This window comes from Schistocerca serialis, chromosome 8 (assembly GCF_023864345.2).
Source record: "Schistocerca serialis cubense isolate TAMUIC-IGC-003099 chromosome 8, iqSchSeri2.2, whole genome shotgun sequence".
Lineage (NCBI taxonomy): Eukaryota > Metazoa > Arthropoda > Insecta > Orthoptera > Acrididae > Schistocerca > Schistocerca serialis.
The window spans coordinates 34,637,683-34,657,478 of NC_064645.1; the positions used below are offsets into that span (position 1 = coordinate 34,637,683).

At 46.6% G+C, this 19,796-nt stretch overlaps 1 protein-coding gene across 1 annotated transcript in view; it reads left to right on the forward strand.

Annotated features, from left to right (window-relative positions):
- The window catches only part of LOC126416187 (testis-expressed protein 10 homolog), a 159,909-nt gene that overhangs the window by 16,295 nt on the left and 123,818 nt on the right, over positions 1-19,796 (forward strand). Inside the window, exon 2 of the mRNA XM_050083769.1 lies at positions 2,630-2,856. Within this exon, the coding sequence (XP_049939726.1) occupies positions 2,662-2,856 (195 nt within the window). The 5' untranslated portion in view covers positions 2,630-2,661. The remainder of the gene's footprint in view (positions 1-2,629; positions 2,857-19,796) is intronic.

Genomic DNA, 19,796 nt, shown 5'->3' on the forward strand with positions numbered 1-19,796 from the left:
CGTGAGGGTGGGTTTTATCATTCGATCTGAGTTTTAATGCATGTCCTTTGTCCCTCTGTGTCCTCCACCCTAGGGCTTTTAGGCTGGAGGTTTTAATGTGTTTCAGAGTGGCTGGCTTCTCCTTTTTTATTCTCATGGTCAGCCAGCCATGGTAATCTGCTTTCTTGTTTTTAATCTCTTCTCCGTGTTTCTTGCATCTCTCTGTGGATTTCTTGTTCTGTTTTGTCCATTGTTGTGCTTCTGTCATACTTCTGGATTTTCCTTTCTCCTATTATTGTGCTGTATGCCTTCTTTGTTTTCTTCTTTCCCTTCCAAAGGTAACTGTTCTACTGGGAACAAGGGCCCAAATGACCTCACAGTTTGGTCCCTTTGCCCTCCTTGTAAACCAACCAACCAACTTAACGGAACTGTAGTCAGTGCTTACTATTTTTTGTGGTGGGGGGGAATGACTACAGACTACTTGAATACGCATGTTACTGTTACTAAAATGTGATACTGTACCTCTCAAATACAAAAATACTACACAATGAATTCATGAATTCAAATATATGCAAGCACACAAACATGCAAAGAATTTAAGGATTAAACTACAAACACAACAGAAAAACTAGGTGCTGAGTGATTTGGTGGTGAACCACCAGCAGTGGAGGGTGTATCTTTGACACTGCCAGCCCCTGATGATCGTGAAATGGCAGAAAAATCGTTAATCGAACATGTGCAGAAGATTCTGAGACAGCCAACCGGTAATAGGTCAATAATAGGCCACGAAAGCCACAACAATTTGTAATATGTTTGCTCCTTTTCCATGGGGCCATTTCACTGTCTGCAGTACGTGATATGTCACCTGGGCACTGGAGGATATGTCGATGCATGATGCGGGACCTCACAGGGAGTAAAAGAAACATCCTCACTGTTTTAGTTAGCTAACAGGAGCATTGAGGAAGTAAACTTTGTTAACCAATCTCTTCAAACCAAGGAAGGACCTCAAATGCTGCATTAGTTGTTATATTTAGACTTGCCCACAGTAACTGCATCAGAAAGACATTGTAGCATTTGGTCATCTGTCCCCTTGTCAGGAGCTCAGAATCCAGACAACGGCTCAGTTGTTTTCAGTGGGGATTCAGGAAATATCACTCCACATTCACTTACCTGACCCTGCTGGAAATAGTTATACAGAGGGCTTTCCTGTGCAGATGTCCCTTAACAGAGGTTTTCCTTTTTCTTTGAGGAGTCCAATTTAGTTAAACTGTTGGTATAATGTGAATTTTAAAATTTTCCCGGCGAATTGACTGTTCAAACAAATTTCGGGCTTGCAGCCGGTCGTCGTTCAGTACTTTGCACGATATTTCAACTGGGCACATGCCAGTCATCTTCAGGTGAGCCGTCGCAGACTGGCGAAAACGTCCCCCATTCCGCAATATATAGCATACTGTAAGTATTCTGCGCATGCGTCGAAAACTTGATAGTTGAACCACACTGCCCGCCGGCAGTGCCCTCACTAGTGGAATAGCGGAACTCAGACGCCCTCTGCGTTGCTGTTTGCCACGGCCGTCGACGCACTCTGTTGCATAGGTCAAACCACACGCACCGTGAAAGAACGCTGCACTGAACATCAACGTTACACCCGCCTTTTGCAGCCAAGCAAGTCCGCTATTGCTGAACATTGTATTTCTACTGGACATTCAATGGAGTATGAGAAAACAATGATTTTGTCCACAGCAACGTCTTTCTGGGACTCCATTATTAAAGAATCCATAGAAATACGACTGGCGGAACATCTGTTAAACCGTGACAGCGGCTACCAGCTGGACAGTGCATGGAATTCCATCATCTCCACGATTTGCTCAGAGTGCGTCGACGGCCGTGGCAAACAGCAACGCAGAGGGCGACTGAGTTCCGCTATTCCACCAGCGAGGGCGCTGCTGGCGGGCAGTGTGGTTCAACTATCAAGTTTTGGACGCAGTACGCTATATATTGCGGAACAGAGGACGTTTTCGCCAGTCTGCGACGGCTCACCTGAAGATGACTGGCAGGTGCCCAGTTGAAATATCGTGCAAAGTATTGAACGACAACCGGCTGCAAGCCCGAAATTTGTTTGAACTGTTGGTATAATGTCCTCAGACAACTCGACGAGTGTGGATTCTGAGAATGTTTTCACATTTTTATATATTCCTTGTCTCCCCATGTTATTTTAAACATCATCTCTGACTGCTTAATGTACAGGGTAATCTGTCGTGTGACCAAAGTGAGAATTTGTTGTGTATGTTACCTATCATAAGACCAAAGAGAGAATTTGTTGTGTAGTTTTTTCTAAGCATTTCTATTCAATTGCCGGTCTCATTTTCTCCAGCCCTTTGTCTGTTGTTTCAGCTCAAGGAACCTCTGACTCTGAAAGCTGGCTTCTGTGAGATTCTCAATCTTTACCTGTTTCTACAGTTGTGTTCTAGGTAGCAGTTATTTGGTTTAATTTTAATTTGATGTTAGCTAATAGTATTGAAATATTTACTGATACATTTTTTAGTAAACTATCAGGTTTTAATACTGCTGACATAAACAGAAATTTTGTTTGTGTAGGAATGCTCAGTAATTTGTGTTTCATAAGAGAATGACTAATTTCTTTTTATTCCAGGCCATAGGGTTAGCTTGGTACATAGGAGCATCATGGGGAAGAAAAATAGAAGCAAAAAATTTGAAAGGGAAGAAAAGTCCAAAGTTAAACTGAAGAAAAAGCAGCTTCTTCCAAAAGGACAGAATGTGACAGATACTACTTTCAAAGTTAAAAAGATAGTTATTCGTGAACAACTGAAAGCACCATCTTCAGAGGAGCCCCTCTCAAGCAGAAAACTAAATGTGAAGGTAATTAAAAAGGATGTGCAAGTATTTTCATTGAGTGATGTATAAAATGATGGACTTAAAAGAATTGAGGAAGTGATTTTTAAAAAATCCTAAAATAGATTTGTTGATTAACTTCCTTACATTTCCCCTAAATAGTTTCAGCTGAGTGCAAACTTGGCAAAATCATGACATTTAAAACCATAATGATTTGTTGAGACAGTATGTTATTGGAATAAGATGCTTTATTTATACCACACGTCAGTCTCAATCCATACAGTCATTTTGAAGTTTGTTACATGTGCTTGTGATCATATAAGGGGTGGACCATTTTAATCCATAATGGGAAATAACTCTGGATAGAGATGACATACAGCAAAATGCCTTAGATAAAGTTGTAGGTGGCAAAGAGGATCACATATTGCTGCTAATGGCCATGACCTTGAATGTAGATTCCAAGATGATTTGGAGGCTAAAGTGATTTTTTTTTTTTTTTTTTTTTTTTTTTAAATGGGAACACTAATATTTGGTCCAAAGTGTGAAAAGAGCGGCAAATTTTAAATATAAAATGCTACATTATACAAGGTCGTGGCAAACTTCAATGAAGGTCAAATGAGCAAGTATCTGTTTAGTTCTAGTAGGGATTAACTTGGAATACAGGAGGAATACAGCAAAATACAATGTTAGATACAAATTGGAAGAGGCATAAGGGGTCATGTATCATTTACTGGTAATCATGATCATAAAGTTAATAACTGAAGGTCATTCAAAGGTTGACTTTTGCTTCATGGAAACTCCCATTGGTGGTGTCAGATTTGGAAAGATTGAAGAGAGATTTGAACTTCGTTTTAATTAACATGTTTACTGGAAAAAATAAATACATGGTAACATATAAAAGTTATTTTGACATTTGCAGGACAGAACAAACACAAATAAAGCAGAGATAATTGATTTACAAGTCCTTGAGTGTGCCCCCCTCATTCCTCAGGATGCCCCATCTAATTTGTATCGAACATTATATTTTGCTGTATCCCTTCTCTGTTCAAAGTTAATCCCTCCTAGAACCAAAACCGTGTTTACTTATTCAACTTTCATTGATTCTTGCTGTAACCTATAATAATGGACCATTTTATACATAAAATTTGTACTGTTTATTTCATTCTGCCAATGGGTATGAGCGTAGTTAACAGGTGTTATGTTTCACAGATTGATTTATATTTAGAAGGATCACTGATGCATTTGGAACATGCCTTGGCATTTTGTTTTTGTTTTTGATCCCTTTTTCAATCTACATATAGCATATGTATGGTTGCATGTACGTGTACACTTCAAACTTGAAACTGGACAGCAGTGGTAAAAACAGCACATTATTCAAACAGTACAGCCAAGATTGCATTTAATTGATGTTAAATTGCTGTGACCCAAAGATAAGATCAGTTGGTTTTTATTTGGTCCCATTTAAATGCATTGTGTATGGATTGTGTACATTTGCGAGGAGTGTTCAAAAAGTATTAAACGTTTGGCTGTCGGTAATACATTTATTGATGTGGAGGTACTAAACCCTAATCTCTTCAAAATATTGTAGTTGGTAATGCACACACTTATCTTAGCCTCCTTACCATTGTTGGAAACATTTCTGGAACACATCTTTTGAAACGGTGATCAGCCAGGCTGTCGCATTCTGCACAATGTATTCTCTCAACTCAAGTTTTGTTCCTTTCAGGGTCATTTTTGGCATGGGATTAAGGATCCTGATTAACTGCAAGAATGTGTGTTTGGTAAGGAGAGTATCGAAGGTGATGAAAGACTACCTGGTATAGACCTTCCCATATTGAGTGTGTAACAACATACAAATTTTTTAATCAAATTAATTTATGTATTATTGCATTGTATGCTACCTGTGATTATATACGAAATATGATATTACTCAGATGCCCTTCACGACTGCAGGCACACTCCTGTACTTCCGATGAAACTTTGCACAACTTTCTGGCACACTTGCACCGCATTCTGTGCTGCGAACTTAATAGAACAGAAATAGTGGGCATTTCAAAAGTTGTGTTGTCTGTGAGACACCCTTTATTATTCCTTTGTGATGGTTTGCCCTCTTGGCACGTACTGTCATTGTAACACCCCACGAGAATCGAAGAAAATGGTCAGTGTGACCTTCACATCAATATGAATCTGCCATGCAATTTTTGGCCTAGGCGATGTCTGCTGTTTCCACTGCGATGACTGCATCTTGGTTTCTTACTCACATCAGTAAACCCATGTCTCATTGCCTGTAATCGTGGTATTCTGTTTGCATTATTCGGCACGTCTTGTGTGATTTCCAGATAGTGTTGCTTCGGCTCCAATGCCACCAATTTTGGTGCAAATTTCTTAAACATTTTCCTTGTGCACAAATCATCGGTCAAAGTTGAATGTACCAATCCAGTGCTTACCCCTATCTCGTTCACAGGTGCTTTTACTGTGATACAGTGGTCTCCCTTGACCAAAGTCCCCATTTGCTCAGCCTCCAGGTGCCCCACAGCTCTTTTTTTTTTTGGGTACAGTGCCCTGAACTATTGCAGCCTTTCTTCCTTCCCAGGCTGCATTGCTTTCTCAGCACCCATTCCTTTCCGTCCTAGCTCCTCTCCCTCCTGCCCTCTGCCCTCCCTCTCCCCTTTCACCTACGATGTTTTCCTTCATGACAGCCTTGCTATTCCCTCAGTTCCACTATTCCCTTTTACTCTTGTGTCTTGTGTTTCCACTTTCCCTTGTTTACTGGCCTTGTTTGGTCCCCCTTGGGATTTGAGCCTCACTTTTTGAATAGTTTCCGTGATGTGATCCATGTAGGGAAGAACCCTGGCATCTCCGATGTGGATTCCTCTTTCCCTCTCACCCCTTCTTCTCCCCTTCCCCGCTGTAGCCCTGCCCCCCTCACTAGGTCACCAGCACATGTAACCAGTCTGTACAGGTACTGTTTATACCAGAATGGCTGAGCCCCCTGACAACACAGGGCCCCTGGTGACCTGAGTGGGTGGTACCGGGGCAAACAAACTGTGTGTGAAGCTGAGCTCCATCCTTGCTGCTCTTTTGTGGCCATCTCTTCAGACAGGAAGGATTCTCTCTCAACCCTCACAGTTCCTCCCTCGGCCTTCCCCTTCCTGGCCACTTCCTTGGAGGAAGCCCACACCTGCCGGCTTGGGGCAAAACCCTTTCCCCATTACTCGACTTGTTCTAGGACAGATGGGGAGGCTTTTGCTGCTACTGAACCACTCTTTTTTTAGAACATATTGAAGATAAGTTTTATGAACTTGACTCAGTTAGAAACATGCGATCTGGTTCCCTACTGATTAAACTCTCTTCTCCAGTCAGTTGCCTTGCATTTGTTCTTGTGAGCACTTAGGAGACATCCTAGTGAGCTTCACTCCTCACCAGTCCTTAAATATCACGTGGGGCATTATCTCCCATACGGACCACCTCCTTCAATGTGACGAGGAACCCGGGGCTAATCTGGCATGGCATGGCATTGCATTCATTTCATCCGGCAGGTCCAGAGAGATCCTAAGAACAATTGCGTTGATACTGGCACATTCATCCTGTCTCTTGAGTGGGTAACCTTCCTGAAAAAGTCAAAAGTTATAGTTCACTGTTGCGACACGAAGCCCTACACGCCACCTCCAGAGCGCTGTTTCTGATATCTCTGTTTTGGTCACTTAGCTTCACGATGTGAGGCAAATCGTATTTGCAGTTACTGCAGCTGCCCTCTCCATGTGGAGAGTCCTTGCACCCCACTGCCCAACTGCACGAACTGTTGTGGCACGCCTTCTCCTCGTTCATCGGGTTGCCAGACCTATAAAAAGGAAAGTAAAGTTCAGGAAATCAAAACTCCCAACCCTCTATCCTAGTCCGAGGCATGAGAGAAATTCGACTGTCTCCCTTCCTCAGTCCTGTCCGCCTTCCCTTTACTCCTCCCCGGCAATTCCCATTCCCTCCCCTCATATAACTGCTCCTTCTTCTCAGCCGAAGAAGAAACCCTCTTCCCTGGCACCTGCCGGGAATGGGGCTCCTTCTAAGAATCTCCTTTCCTGGCACCTCCAGGACAAGAAGCCTGTTGCTTCAAGTTGCACACAGGACCCATACTCTGTGGGTGTCGAGGCTGCTAGTTCTCTTTTGGATGCTGATATTGCTGTGGCTGGCTGTCTTCCTGACTGCACCCCTCTCACACTGTGATGGAAAAGATGGTGACCCGTAAGTATCGGAATGAGGTCCCTCTGGTGCCCCCTCTCCTCAGTCAGGATTTGATCTTACATTCATGGATGTCACTCCATCCTTACAGATTCTGCCTTATTTGATGTCCAGCCAGCCTCTTCTACTACCCTCCTCCAATGGAACTGTAATGCTTATTATTGTCACCTTCCTGAATTGAATTCATTTCTTCCTCTCTACTCTGTAGCTTGTGTTGTATTGCAGAAATCTCATTTGGCTGATACTCATTTGCCAATTCTTCCTGGTTTCCAGGCCTTCTGCTGGAACGAGGTTGGCCCTTTGCGAGTCTCTGGTGGTGTCTGTACATTGGTCCACACGGACTCTTCTTGCGCTCTTGACAACTCCCTCCTCCTTCCTCGTCCTTGGGGACTTTAATGCCCGTAACACCCTGTGGGGCAGTACTGCAACCACTGACCGGGGCAGGATTGTTAAAGACCTGCTGGTGGGGCAAGATCTCTGTCTCCTCGACACTGAAGTCCCCACACGTTAGTGTGGCACACAGTACTTTCTCAGTCATCGATTTTTCCATCTGCATCCCGGATTCCTCCTCATTCGGGGAGGTCGTGACAATTTGTGCAACAGTGATCATCATCTTAACTTTACCCCAGCATCACTTGCCAGGACCCCCTGCCAGATGGGCCATTACTAATGCAAATTTGGATGCCATTTCCTAGGCTGCCACCCCAACTGCTCCACCGCATGACAGAATTGATAAGTCTGTACAGAGTTTGACAAATACCATCCTTCCTGCTTTCGCAATTCCTTCTTCCGTGGGTTCTCCCTGATAGATGACTGTTTCTTGGTGGTCTTCCCCAAAAATTCTGTGACTATTAAAGGCCACTGTCGTGCCCTCCAACACTACAAACAGCATCCATCTCTCGACCACCTCTTGATCTATAAATGGCTTCATACCTGGGCCTCTTATCTTATTGAATGTCAGAAACAGATTTCTTTCAAATGATACGTTGCTGCAATAGGGCCATATACTCCCTCTTCACAGAACATGGCTACAACCAGGCACATTTTTGACTGCCGCCCTCCTACAGGTGTCGCAGGAATTTCCTTGAATAGTGTTATCCTCACCGGCCCGGACTCTCCTTTGTAATTGTCCCTGGAATGAGGGGGAAGTCCCTTCGCAGTGGTGAGAAACTGTTGTTATTCCAATTTTGAAATTGGGTAAACTGCTTCTTCAGGTGGACAGCTATTGTCCAATAAGTTAACCAGTCCCCGCTGCGGGTCGGGGGGCTAGAAAAGGCCCGAGATATTCCTGACTGGCGTACGAGGCGACTAAAAGGAGTTTCACATGTTTCGGCCTTTATGTGATGGTCCCCTGTAGGGTTTGACCCCCATTCTTCAAAATTTTCCCGAAGAGTGAGTCAATTGGGGAAAGGCACCTTACAAGGTGCATCGTGTCCATCATGCATTGAGATCTTTAGCCCACTTTCTCGTTGTCACATTGCAATCCTGCCCATTCTCCATCTCTTGGGCGAGGACTCCTTCCTGGGTGCGTTTTCCACCGTGCACTATGCAGTGTCGATTTCTGTGTCGACGATGACTGTGGACTTCTTTGCAACTGATATCCAGTACGGTAGCCAGTCCATTGTGGTGGGGCCGCCATGTACCCTGTTGCTTGTAGCCCCCCTGACCACACAGGGATTTCTCTGCTGATGCCTGCGCCGTTAACTCCCCACGTATGCCAAGGGGCAGATGCCCATCCCCCTGGGGCATCGGGACTCCCGGCAATGGCCATCCTGCCAGGTGGCGCCCGTGGGGAGGGCCTCTAGGTGGAGTGGATGGCATCAGGGCAGATGGCATGCAATGAAACGTAGTCCATCATCTCTTGCTGGTGGTGAAACATCTGCAGTCTCTAAGCAATCACGAGCTCAATTCAGTGCACAGAAGTATGACCCCAAATTGTTCCCCATCCCTGGCCACACCATGGGAGGAACACCAGGCTAAGGATGGCAGTGGATCTTATTCGCCCCAGTACCTTCTACGTTCGAGAGCTGACGGGGAATCTTTCATGTTGCTGAAGCCTCAGTTTTTTGTTGAGCATTTAGAGGACAAGTTCAGGGTGGTGGAGGTCTTGTCCAAAATGAGATCTGGGTCAGTCTTGATCAAAACAGCATCCTCTGCCCGGTCACGGGAGTTATTTGCTTGTGACAAGCTGGGGGATGTTTCTGTAACCATCACGCCCCATAAGAACTTAAATATGGTGCTGGGTATCATATTTCACAGAGACCTTCTTTTGCAGTCCGACGATGAGCTGCATGCCAATTTAGAGCACTGAGGTATACATTTCGTCCGGCGTGTTCCCTGGGGTCCAAAGGATAATCAGATTGCCACCGGTCCCTTTATCTTGGCCATTGAGGGTGATACATTGCCCAAGAAGGTCAAGGTGATGGTCTGCCAGTGTGATGTAAAGCCCTATATCCCTCTCCTGATGTGGTGCTTCAAGTGCTGGAAATTCGGCCATATGTCTTCCTGCTGTACTTCCAGCGTCACATGCCGAGATTGCGGACGCCCATCACATCCCAATACTCCATGTGCACCGCCTCCCATCTGTGTCAGCTCCGGAGAGTACCTTTCGCCTTGCTTGCTTGACGCAGGATTCTCCAGAAAGAAAGGAAAATCATGGAGTAAAAGACCCTGGACAGACTGACCTATACTGAAGCTAAGAGAAAATTTGAACGCCTGCATCCTGCGTGTATGACATCGTCTTATGCCGCTGCTACAACAGTTCTGGCTTCATCAGCTCCGCTATCCTAGGTCACCTCTCAGAGCCAGAAGACTACACCTGCCTCCTTGATGGGGGGGGGGGGGGGGCATTTCCTTCCCTGTTGCTCCTGCACCACCTTCTTCTGGAGCAACACCCCCCAACCATCAGGGACGTCTGTCCCCACTTCTAAGCCAGCGAGGCGTAAGCCTTCTTCACCTTCTCTAGCTAGGAAGGGGTCCCTTGGGTCACTCCCTTCCCTGGTTTCATCCAGTGGGAAAGACAACACCCGGCAGTGGCTGAAGAGCTCAAAAGCAGCTGGTCCTAGGGATTCACACTCATCCTCAGTCCTGGAGACTGAACCAGTGAAGTCCTCCCAGCAAGGGAAACCCAAGGAGCAGTGAGAGAAATCCAAAAAGAAAACCCCTAAGACCAAGGAAATTCCGGTGGCACCCACACCACCGCTACCTACCAGCTCTGCAGCTAAGGATGGGGTGGAGATTTTGACATCCACTGAGGACCTAGATCTTGCCAGACCCTCAGACACTTTGGATATAGACTGCTCAGGCAGTAAGTTGGTGGCAGCAGGTGACTCTGAGGCATAAACTGCCTCATTGAATGTGCCATGCCTTCCCAGTCTCACGATGTCATCCTCCAGTGGAACTGCGGCGGTTTTTTCCACCGCCTGGCTGAGCTACGGCAAATGTTAAGCTTTACATCTGCTATCTGCATTGACCTCCAGGAAACCTGGTTCCCAGCAATGTGGTCCCCTGCCCTCCGCGGCTGTAAGGGATATTACAGGAACTTTAGCGACTATAATAGAGTGTCAGGTGGAGTTTGCGTTTATGTCTTAAACTCACTCTGTAGTGAACATGTGCCCCTTCAAACTCCTCTTGAAGCTGTGGCTGTCAGAAGAAGGATGATGCAGGAAATAACTGTCTGCAGTGCATATCTTCCTCCAGATGGTGCAGTACCCCTGAATGTATTAGCTGCACTGATTGAACAACTCCCTAAACCTTTCCTACTTCTGGGACATTTTAACGCCCATAACCCCTTGTGGGGTGGTACCATGCTTCCTGGCCGAGGCAGAGATGTCGAAACTTTACTGTCGCAATTCGATCTCTGCCTCTTAAATACTGGGGCCGCCACACATTTCAGTGTGGCTCATGGTAGTTACTCGGCCATTGATTTATCAATTTACAGCCCAGGAGTTCTCCCATCTATCCACTGGAGAGCACATGATGACCTGTGTGGTAGTGACCACTTCTCCACCTTCCTGTCACTGCCCCTGTGTCTGGTGCATAGACGCCTGCCCAGATGGGCTTTGAAAAAGGTGGACTGGGGAACTTTCACCTCTGCTGTCGCCGCTGAATCTCCTCCACACGGTAACATCGATGTGATGTTTGAGCAGGTGACTAGTACAATTGTTTCTGCGGCAGAAAACGCGATCCCTCGCTCTTCAGGGTGCCCGAGGCATAAGGCAGTCCCTTGGTGGTCGCCGGAAGTCACTGACGCAATTAAGGAGCGTCGGTAAGCTCTATGGCGGCATAAGCGGCACCCCGCATAGCCTTTAAATAGCACTGTGCCCGTGTTCACTACCCTATCAAACAACGGAAGGAGGATCATTGGGAAAGATACGTCTCCACCATTGGGTGCCACACGTCATCTTCCCAAGTCTGGGCAAAGATCAAACGTCTTGTGTGTACCAGACACCAACAGCTGTCCCCAGTGTTACTGTAAATGATGAGTTATGTACCAATGCAAACGCGATTGCTGAGCACTTTGCTCGAGCCTCTGCATCGGAGAATTACCCCCCAGCCCTTTCACACACTCAAACAGCGGCTGGAAGGGAACATCCTCTCATTCACTAAACCCTGCAGTGAATCCTATAACGCCCCATTTACAGAGTGGGAGCTCCTCAGTGTCCTTGCACATTGCCCCGACACAGCCCCTGGGCGTGATCACATCCACAGCCAGATGATTAAACATCCCTCATCTGACTACAAGCGACATATTCTCGTCATCTTCAACCAGATCTGGTGCGATGGCGTCTTTCCGTCACAGTGGTGGTAGAGCACCATCCTTCCGGTGCTCATACCGGATAAAAACCCGCTCGATGTGGATAGCTATCGGCCCATCAGTCTCACCAACGTTCTTTGTAAGCTGCTGGAACATACGGTTACTTAAAGCATATGACACGACTTGGAGACATCATATCCTTGCCACATTGTACGAGTAGGGTATGCGGGGATCACTCCCAATTTTGATCCAAAACTTCCTGTCGCTCCGTACTTTCCGTGTCCAAGTTGGTGACTCGCATAGTTCCATCCATATCCAGGAGAATGGAGTCCCATAGGGCTCTGTATTGAGTGTCTCTCTATTTTTAGTGGCCATTAACGGTCTAGCAGCAGCTGTCGGGTACTACGTCTCACCTTCTCTGTATGCAGACGACTTCTGCATTTCGTACTGCTGCTCCAGTACTGTTGTTGCTGAGCAGCGCCTCCAGGGAGCCATCCACAAGGCGCAGTCATGGGCTCTAGCCCACAGCTTCCAGTTTTCAGCCGCAAAGTCGTATGTCGTGCACTTCTGTGGGCGTCGTACCGTTCATCCGGAACCCGCATTTTACCTTAATGACGATCCACTCACTGTAGTGGAGACATACGAGTTCCCAGGACTGGTTTTTGATGCTCGATAGACTCGATACCCTCATCTCCGTCAGCTTAAGCAGAAGTGCTGGCAGCACCTCAGTGCCCTCTGTTGCCTGAGCAACACCAAATAAGGGTGGAGATCGCTGTACGCTGCTGCAGCTCTACAGAGCCCTGGTCCAATCCAGAATTGACTATGGGAGTGTGGTTTATGGTTCGGCAGCACCTTCAGCATTGCATTTGCTTGACCCTGTGCACCTCTGTGGGGTTCGATTAGTGACAAGAGTTTTTAGGTCAAGTCCGGTGACCAGTGTACTGGTGGAGGCTGATGTCCCTCCACTGCAGATCAGACGTGCGCAAATGCTTGCCAGTTACGCCTCACACATTCATAGTTCCCTGAGCATCCAAAGTACCGTCTCCTTTTCCCGCCTGCGGCAGTCCATCTCCCGCATCAGTGGCCCAGATCGGGGCTAACGATTGCGATTCGCGTGCGGTTCCATTCTCTCTGAACTGAAGTCCTTCCCTTTACCACCTCTACTTGCGGTCCGTTCATGTCTGCCTCCATTGTGTACGCCTCAGCTGCAGCTTTGTCTGGACCTTTTGCACGGCCCTAAGGACTCTTATTAACCCTGCCGCTCTCCGCTGTCACTTCATCTAGATTCTTGACGTGTTCCAGGGCTCTGAAGTGGTTTACACTGACGGCTCAATGGCTGATGGTCACATAGGCTTTGCATATGTTCATGGAGGACATACTGAGCAGCACTCCTTGCCAGTTGGCTGTGGTGTTTTTGCTACAGAGCTGGCGGCCATATCTCGTTCTCTTGAGTACATCCGCTCGTGCTCTGGTGAGGTATTTCTCCTTTATACTGACTCACTGTTCCGTGGTGTTTGTGTGGACCCCAGGACACACCGACAGACTGGTGAAACAGGCGATGCGGAAACCGCTTCTGGAGATAGGCATCTCTGAAGCTGACCTGCATTCTGCCTTACACCGCTTGGTTTTCTGGCTTTGGGAGACGGAATGGCATAACAGCACACACAACAAATTGCTTGTCATTGAGGAGTCTATGAATGTGTGGGAGTCTTCCATGCAGGCCTCTCACAGGGAATCATTTGTCCTCTGCCGTCTGCACATTGGCCATATGTGGCTAGGAACGCACGGCTACCTACTCCGTTGTGAGGACCCACCTCAGTGTCGCTGTAGCGCCCAAATGACAGTCGTCTACCTCTTGCTGGACTGCCCACTTTTAGCCACTCTGCGGCAGACTTTTAACTTTCCCAGCACCCTGCCTTTGGTGTTGGGCAACAATGCCTCGACAGCGGCTTTAGGTTTGCGTTTTATCCGTGAGAGTGGGTTTTATTCTTCTATGTAGGTTTTAGCGCATGTCCTTTGTCCCTCTGTGTCCTTCACCCTAGTGCTTTTAGGGTGGAGGTTTTAATGTGTTGCAGAGTGGCTGGCTTCCCCTTTTTATTCTCGTGGTTGGCCAGCCACTGTAATCTGCTTTCATGTCTTACTCTCTTCTGTTTCTAGCGTCTCTCTGTTGTTTTCTTGTCCTCTTTTGTTCCTTTTAGTGTTCGTTGCCTTCCCTTCGTTCTTGTGACTTTTTCTTTCTTTCCGTTCTATGTTACGTGTTTCGTCTGTTTTATTCTCACACTTGTGGCATTGTTTTATTAGGAACAAGGGACTGATGACCTCGTAGTTTGGTACCTTCTCCCACCTCTAAACCAACCAACCAACCGTATGTTAACCAGTGTCCTCTCCAAGTTACTCGGATGAACGGTGAGTCGAAAACTGTATTGGATCCTTGAGTCCCACGACCTTTTTTCTTTGAACCAGAGTGGTTTTTGCCGAGGCCACTCTACTGCAGATCAGTTAGCGGGGACTCTGCTATCTGAATGGCTTTTTTCTAGCGTCATCACCTTGTTGCATGCAGTCTTCTTCAATCTGCATAAAGCTTATGACACCACACGGTGTCAACACATTCGTGCCACTGTACACGAGTGAGGCTTCTATGGCCTGTTCCTGATTGTTATATGGAACTTTCGTTTGTGTGACACTTTTCAGGTACAGGGCTGTGCCTCCCATACCTGAGTCCCTCTCTTTTTAATGACTAATGGTCTTGTCACAACTATGGCTCCTGCAGTGTCCCCCTTCTTGTATGCTGATGACTTTTGTAATTATTTTTGTTCTTCCGTTATGAGTGTTGTTGATTGCGGACTGCAGGGAATAGTACACTGAGTGCAGTCATGGGCTCTCACTCACGGCTTCCATTTTCCAGCTGCTAAGACCTGTGTTATACAGTTGTGTTGCCACCGTACAGTCCATCCCCGTTTGGATCTGTACCTTGATAGCCAGTCCCTCAGTGTGATGGACTCTCATTGTTTTTTGGGATTGATCTTTGATCCCCGGTTGATGTGGCTTCCCCATCTCTGTCAACTAAAGCCGACATGTTGGTTGCACCCCAGTGCTCTTTGATGCCTCTCACATCATGTTACAGATGCTGGACTGCGAGGTACAACTGGCGACTGGTCCTACAACTGGTGCCTTTCACACTAGCCCCATGATCAGCATCCTAGTGGAGGCTTCCTCTAGAGATTGTCCTATTTTTAAAGATGAATGATTTATTCAGCAAATCTGAGTGAAGGAAAAGGTGTCTACCTTTGCCTCTCGTACGTTATTTGCCAGTAGAAATCCCACTGTGCTCCTAGTGGGTAAATATAACACTGTCCTAGCATCTCCTCGACCTACTGAGGAGGTAGCCACGGAGACTTGGGATCTCACTTTCAGCGCCACGGTCGTAAGTTCGGCGAGCCCAGAGATTGCCCATTCTACCTCCCCACTGTCACCTACTCACTCGTAGGCTCAACCTTCATAGTCTGCTGCTAAATCACAGGCCCCAAAATCGGACACCCGTACTTCCAAAAAAGAGCCTGCTCGTGAAGATTTTATGCGTACCTAGACCTCCAACCATCGACTCCTCCCTCATGTCAGTGCCTTGCTTCCAAGGAGGCTCATAAGAAAAACAGTTCCTCTCCTTCGCCGTCATGGCGTGTGTCTTCTACAGTGCCACCCATCGGTAGCCACCCTCAGCCTTCTTCCGTGTCACTGAGAGGCACGTGCAGGCGGCCGATCAATCAGCCGATCACCGGTGGCAGGAGCTGCCCCCGAACAACCTATGGATCAGGATCTTCTGCCTTTGGCTGAATGCTGTTCTACACCATTGGCCACTGGCTGTCAGCAGTCGTTGAGTTGCCTGCAACAGAGGTGCATTTTTTTCCCCTTTTCTGTCCACCCCATGTCAATTAATGATTGGAACATCCACAGAAATCGCTACTCTCATTTGGACCTTTCGGTTGGTACTGTTCTTTTAGCTCGGTGCTTTAAATGGTTTGCTCTTGCTGTTACACACTTGAGTAACCGTTTTCCATGTGTCGTTTGATTACAGTCACAACTTCCATTTAAGCGCCAAGACGCTAGCAGGTTTCCCAAGCCGATTGGACACTTTTCTCCTCTCTAGCAACATTTGATGACCATCAAAAAAATGGCTCTGAGCACTATGGGACTCAGCATCTATGGTCATAACTCCCCTAGAACTTAGAACTACTTAAACCTAACTAATCTAAGGACATTACACAACACCCAGTCATCACCAGGCGATGACCATCAATTTCCTAGCATCGACAATAGGTCATTCATGTTACAGAAGTTATTCTAACAGCCGCGGCATGTTCAATGCCTCATATCTATCTTTTCGCTCCCCTCCCCCAGTTCCTTGGTGGAACAAAGCATGCCGTGATGCGATATGTGAGCGGAAACGTGCTCTTTGCGTTTTCCGCCATCATCCTATGTTGGCCAACTGTATCCGCTGTAAGCAATTACATGCACGATGCCATTGCATCATCTGTGATAGCAAGAAGGCAAGCTGGGACATCCTTACCAGCTCCTTTAAAACCTTCACTCCCTCGCCTACAGTTTGGAGTCGAATTCAGCAGTTATCTGGTGTGTCTAGTTCCTCCCTGATCTCTGGCCTCACTGTCACGCATGATACCTTAGTGGACCCAGTTGCAATTTCTAACTCATTGGGTCAACACTTTACTGAGATTTTAGCTCTTCAAATTACCCACCAGCCATTCTCCCGAAGAAACGAGCATCGGAAGTGCGACCTCTTGTTTTCTCCTATCAAAATCGCGGAAGCTATAGTACCATTTTTTCTATGTGGGAACTCCCAACACGTACCACCTTCCTCTCACACTTCTGCCCTGGGACCGAATGGCATCCATGTCCAAATGTTGCTGTATTTATAATACCATAGTCTGTGTACATCCTCCACCTTTGTAATCAAATTTGGACTGACAGTACCTTTCCCAAAAGATGGCGGGATGCTATTTTTATTCCTGTTCCAAAACCTGGAAAGGACAAACATCTCCCCTCTAGCTATCGCCCCTTTCTCTCAGGAGTAGTGTATATAATGTTTTGGAGCGTATCGTAAATTGCCGTTCGGGCTGGTGGCTGTTGTCCTGAAACCTTTCACCTGCCCAATGTGGTTTCCAAAAGCATTGTTCCGCAGTTGACCATCTTGTTGCCCTCTCCACTTATATCATAAGCAATTTTCTCAGGAAACGTCAAACAGTAGCTATATTTTTTGATCTGGAGAGGGCATACAGTACCTGTTGGGAGTCAGGCATCCTCTGCACACTATTCTCTTGGGGATTCTGAGGTCAGCTACCCCTTTTCATGCGTGAATTTATGACAGAGCGCACATTTAAGGTGCAGGTGAACACTACTCTTTCCTTTACTGTCTCCCAAGAAAACGGGGTTCCCCATGGCTCCGTGCTAAGTTTTGTACTGTTTGCCATCACCATAAATCCAATTATGTATTGTCTCCTTCCCAATGTCTCGGGTTTGTCGATGGTTTTGCAATCTACTACAGCTCTCAACGGACCAGCCTTCTTAAACGACATCTTCAAGGATGTCTCGATTGCCTCCACTCGTGGGGCTTTGATACCGGCTTCCAATTTTCTCCCAGTAAGACTGTTTGTAGAAATTTTTTGCATCGTACAGAGTTTGAGTTTTATCCGCCTTCCCTACATCTAGGCCCTATCGACCTTCCATTCGTGAATGTCACCAAATTCTTGGGACTTATGTTTGACTGAAAACTGTGCTGGTCTTCCCATGTTTCATATCTATCGACTCGCTGTCAGCAATTCCTCAACACCTTCCGTCTTCTGAGTGGTACCTCCTGGTGAGCGGACTGAGTGGTCCTACTCCGCCTATATCATGCTTAAGTGCGCTCAAAATTTGACTATGGAAGCATAGTTTACTGATCTGCCCGGCTGTCTATTCTTCGGCATCTAGACTCTGTCCACCCCCGTGGAATGCGTTTAGCGACTGAAGAGCCTTTACACTGAGACTGCTGAACCTCTGCTGTGCAATCAGCGAGCTGTCCTTCTGAGTTGTTACACTATTCATCTGTCTTCCATGCCTGCTCATCTGACCTATGCTCTTTTCTTTGACGCCTGCTTGGATTTGGGCTACGCAGGCCGTCCTTCCTCACTACTACTACTACTGGGTGTCCACTTCTGTCAACTGTTACGTTCACTTTCTTTCCAATTTCCTAAAACTTTCTCGACAAATGGGGCCACCTCGGCTTCACCCCTGGACCTGCCTTCTCCGTGACCTGTGCCAGCTTCCCAAGGATAGTACCCCCCCATATAGTTTATTGTCGGCATTTGCTGCTGTATGCACACGAATGGAGGATGTCACCTGTATTTACATTGATGGCTCCAAGACTACCTTTGGTGCCGGGAGTGGCTATATTGTTGGCAACACCCTTATTAGATTTCGGCTTCATGACCAGTGTTCGGTTTTTCCTGCGGAGCTTTACGCTGTCCAATACATCCAGATACAGTATATTATATGCTCGGGTTCACTCAGCTCCCTTCTCAGCCTCCAAACTCTTTATCCTGTCCACCCTCTGGTCCACTGGATTCAGGACTGCCTCCACATGCTCCACTTTGGGGGGGGGGGGGGGCATCTCTGGATCCCAGGGCACATTGGTATCTGTGGAAACGAGGCAGCTGATATAGTGGCAAAGGCTGTAGTCTCTCTTCCTCAGCCTGCTGTTCGCATGGTTCCCTTTGCCTATGTACATAGCGTTTTATGTTGTGGTGTTGCTCTTTTATGGCACACACATTGGTCTGCACTTCCCGATAATAAATTATGGGACATAAAACTTCTTCCCTGTGCTTCGACCTCTTCCTCCCGGCCTCGTCGTTGGGAGGAGGTAATTTTAACTACACTCCATATTGGCCACTGCCATCAACAGCTTTTAAGTGGCGATGCTCCCCCTCTTTGTCCCCACTGTTCTCAACTGTGGATGGTGAGACACCTTTTACTGTAGTGCCCCTATTTGAACCTGCTACACACCTGTTTACAACAGTCACCTGATATACCTTCCCTTTTAGCAGTTGACACACGCTCAGGCGATCGTGTCCTTGAATTTGTCAGTGTCATTGAGATGACATTGGTCATTTGAAGCTCTTTTCCTGGGAACCCCCCCCCCCCCCCCCCCCCTGCTTCAATAGCAGTGTTCTAAGATTTCCTTCCATATTTAGTTTCCCTCCTCCTGGAGTTTCACTTCCATTGCTGCTGATTTAACTTTTGGTTTTTTACCTCTCACTAAGACACAGAATGGGCGCTTATGCCCGTAGCAGTTTTGTGCCCTAAAACCATAATTAAAAAAAAAAAAAAAAAACTTATTCAGCAACATTGTTGTTTTGGCTTGTTGAGGGTCTGCGTCAAGGCAATTTGCTGTCCATTGAAATGCGGCCATCTTTGAAGTAGTCATACTGCTCGTTTATATGTAAGTTGTTTGTGACATCATCCCCAAAAGCTTGTTGAATTTTGTGAATGGTTTCCACTTGGGTATCACCAAGCTTTTGGTAGAATTTGGTGCATTGTCATTTTTTCCTTCATTTTACATCTTAACTGGAATCTGATGAGTTGTCCTCACTCATAGCCCATCTGCCAGTGACTGACTTTCTGCAGGTGGGAAAAAATTCATGAATGAGTGTGAATGTCTCCTACCAAATCTCCACTGAAACTAGTCTCCCACACTTCATTGGTTTACACAGGAAAGGAGAAGGTGCAATACTCTTTGAACACACCTCATTAGATAGGACAAGTCCGCTTATAATTTAATGTTTTGAAATTAATTCACTGATTGTGGTTTCCTTGACATCAGCTGTATTAGGTATAGATTTACTAGCCAATAGAGGCATGTGAAAATCTGTGCTGGATTGGGACTCGAACCTGGATTTGGGCTGGGCCAGTCTATGTGGTTAAGGCG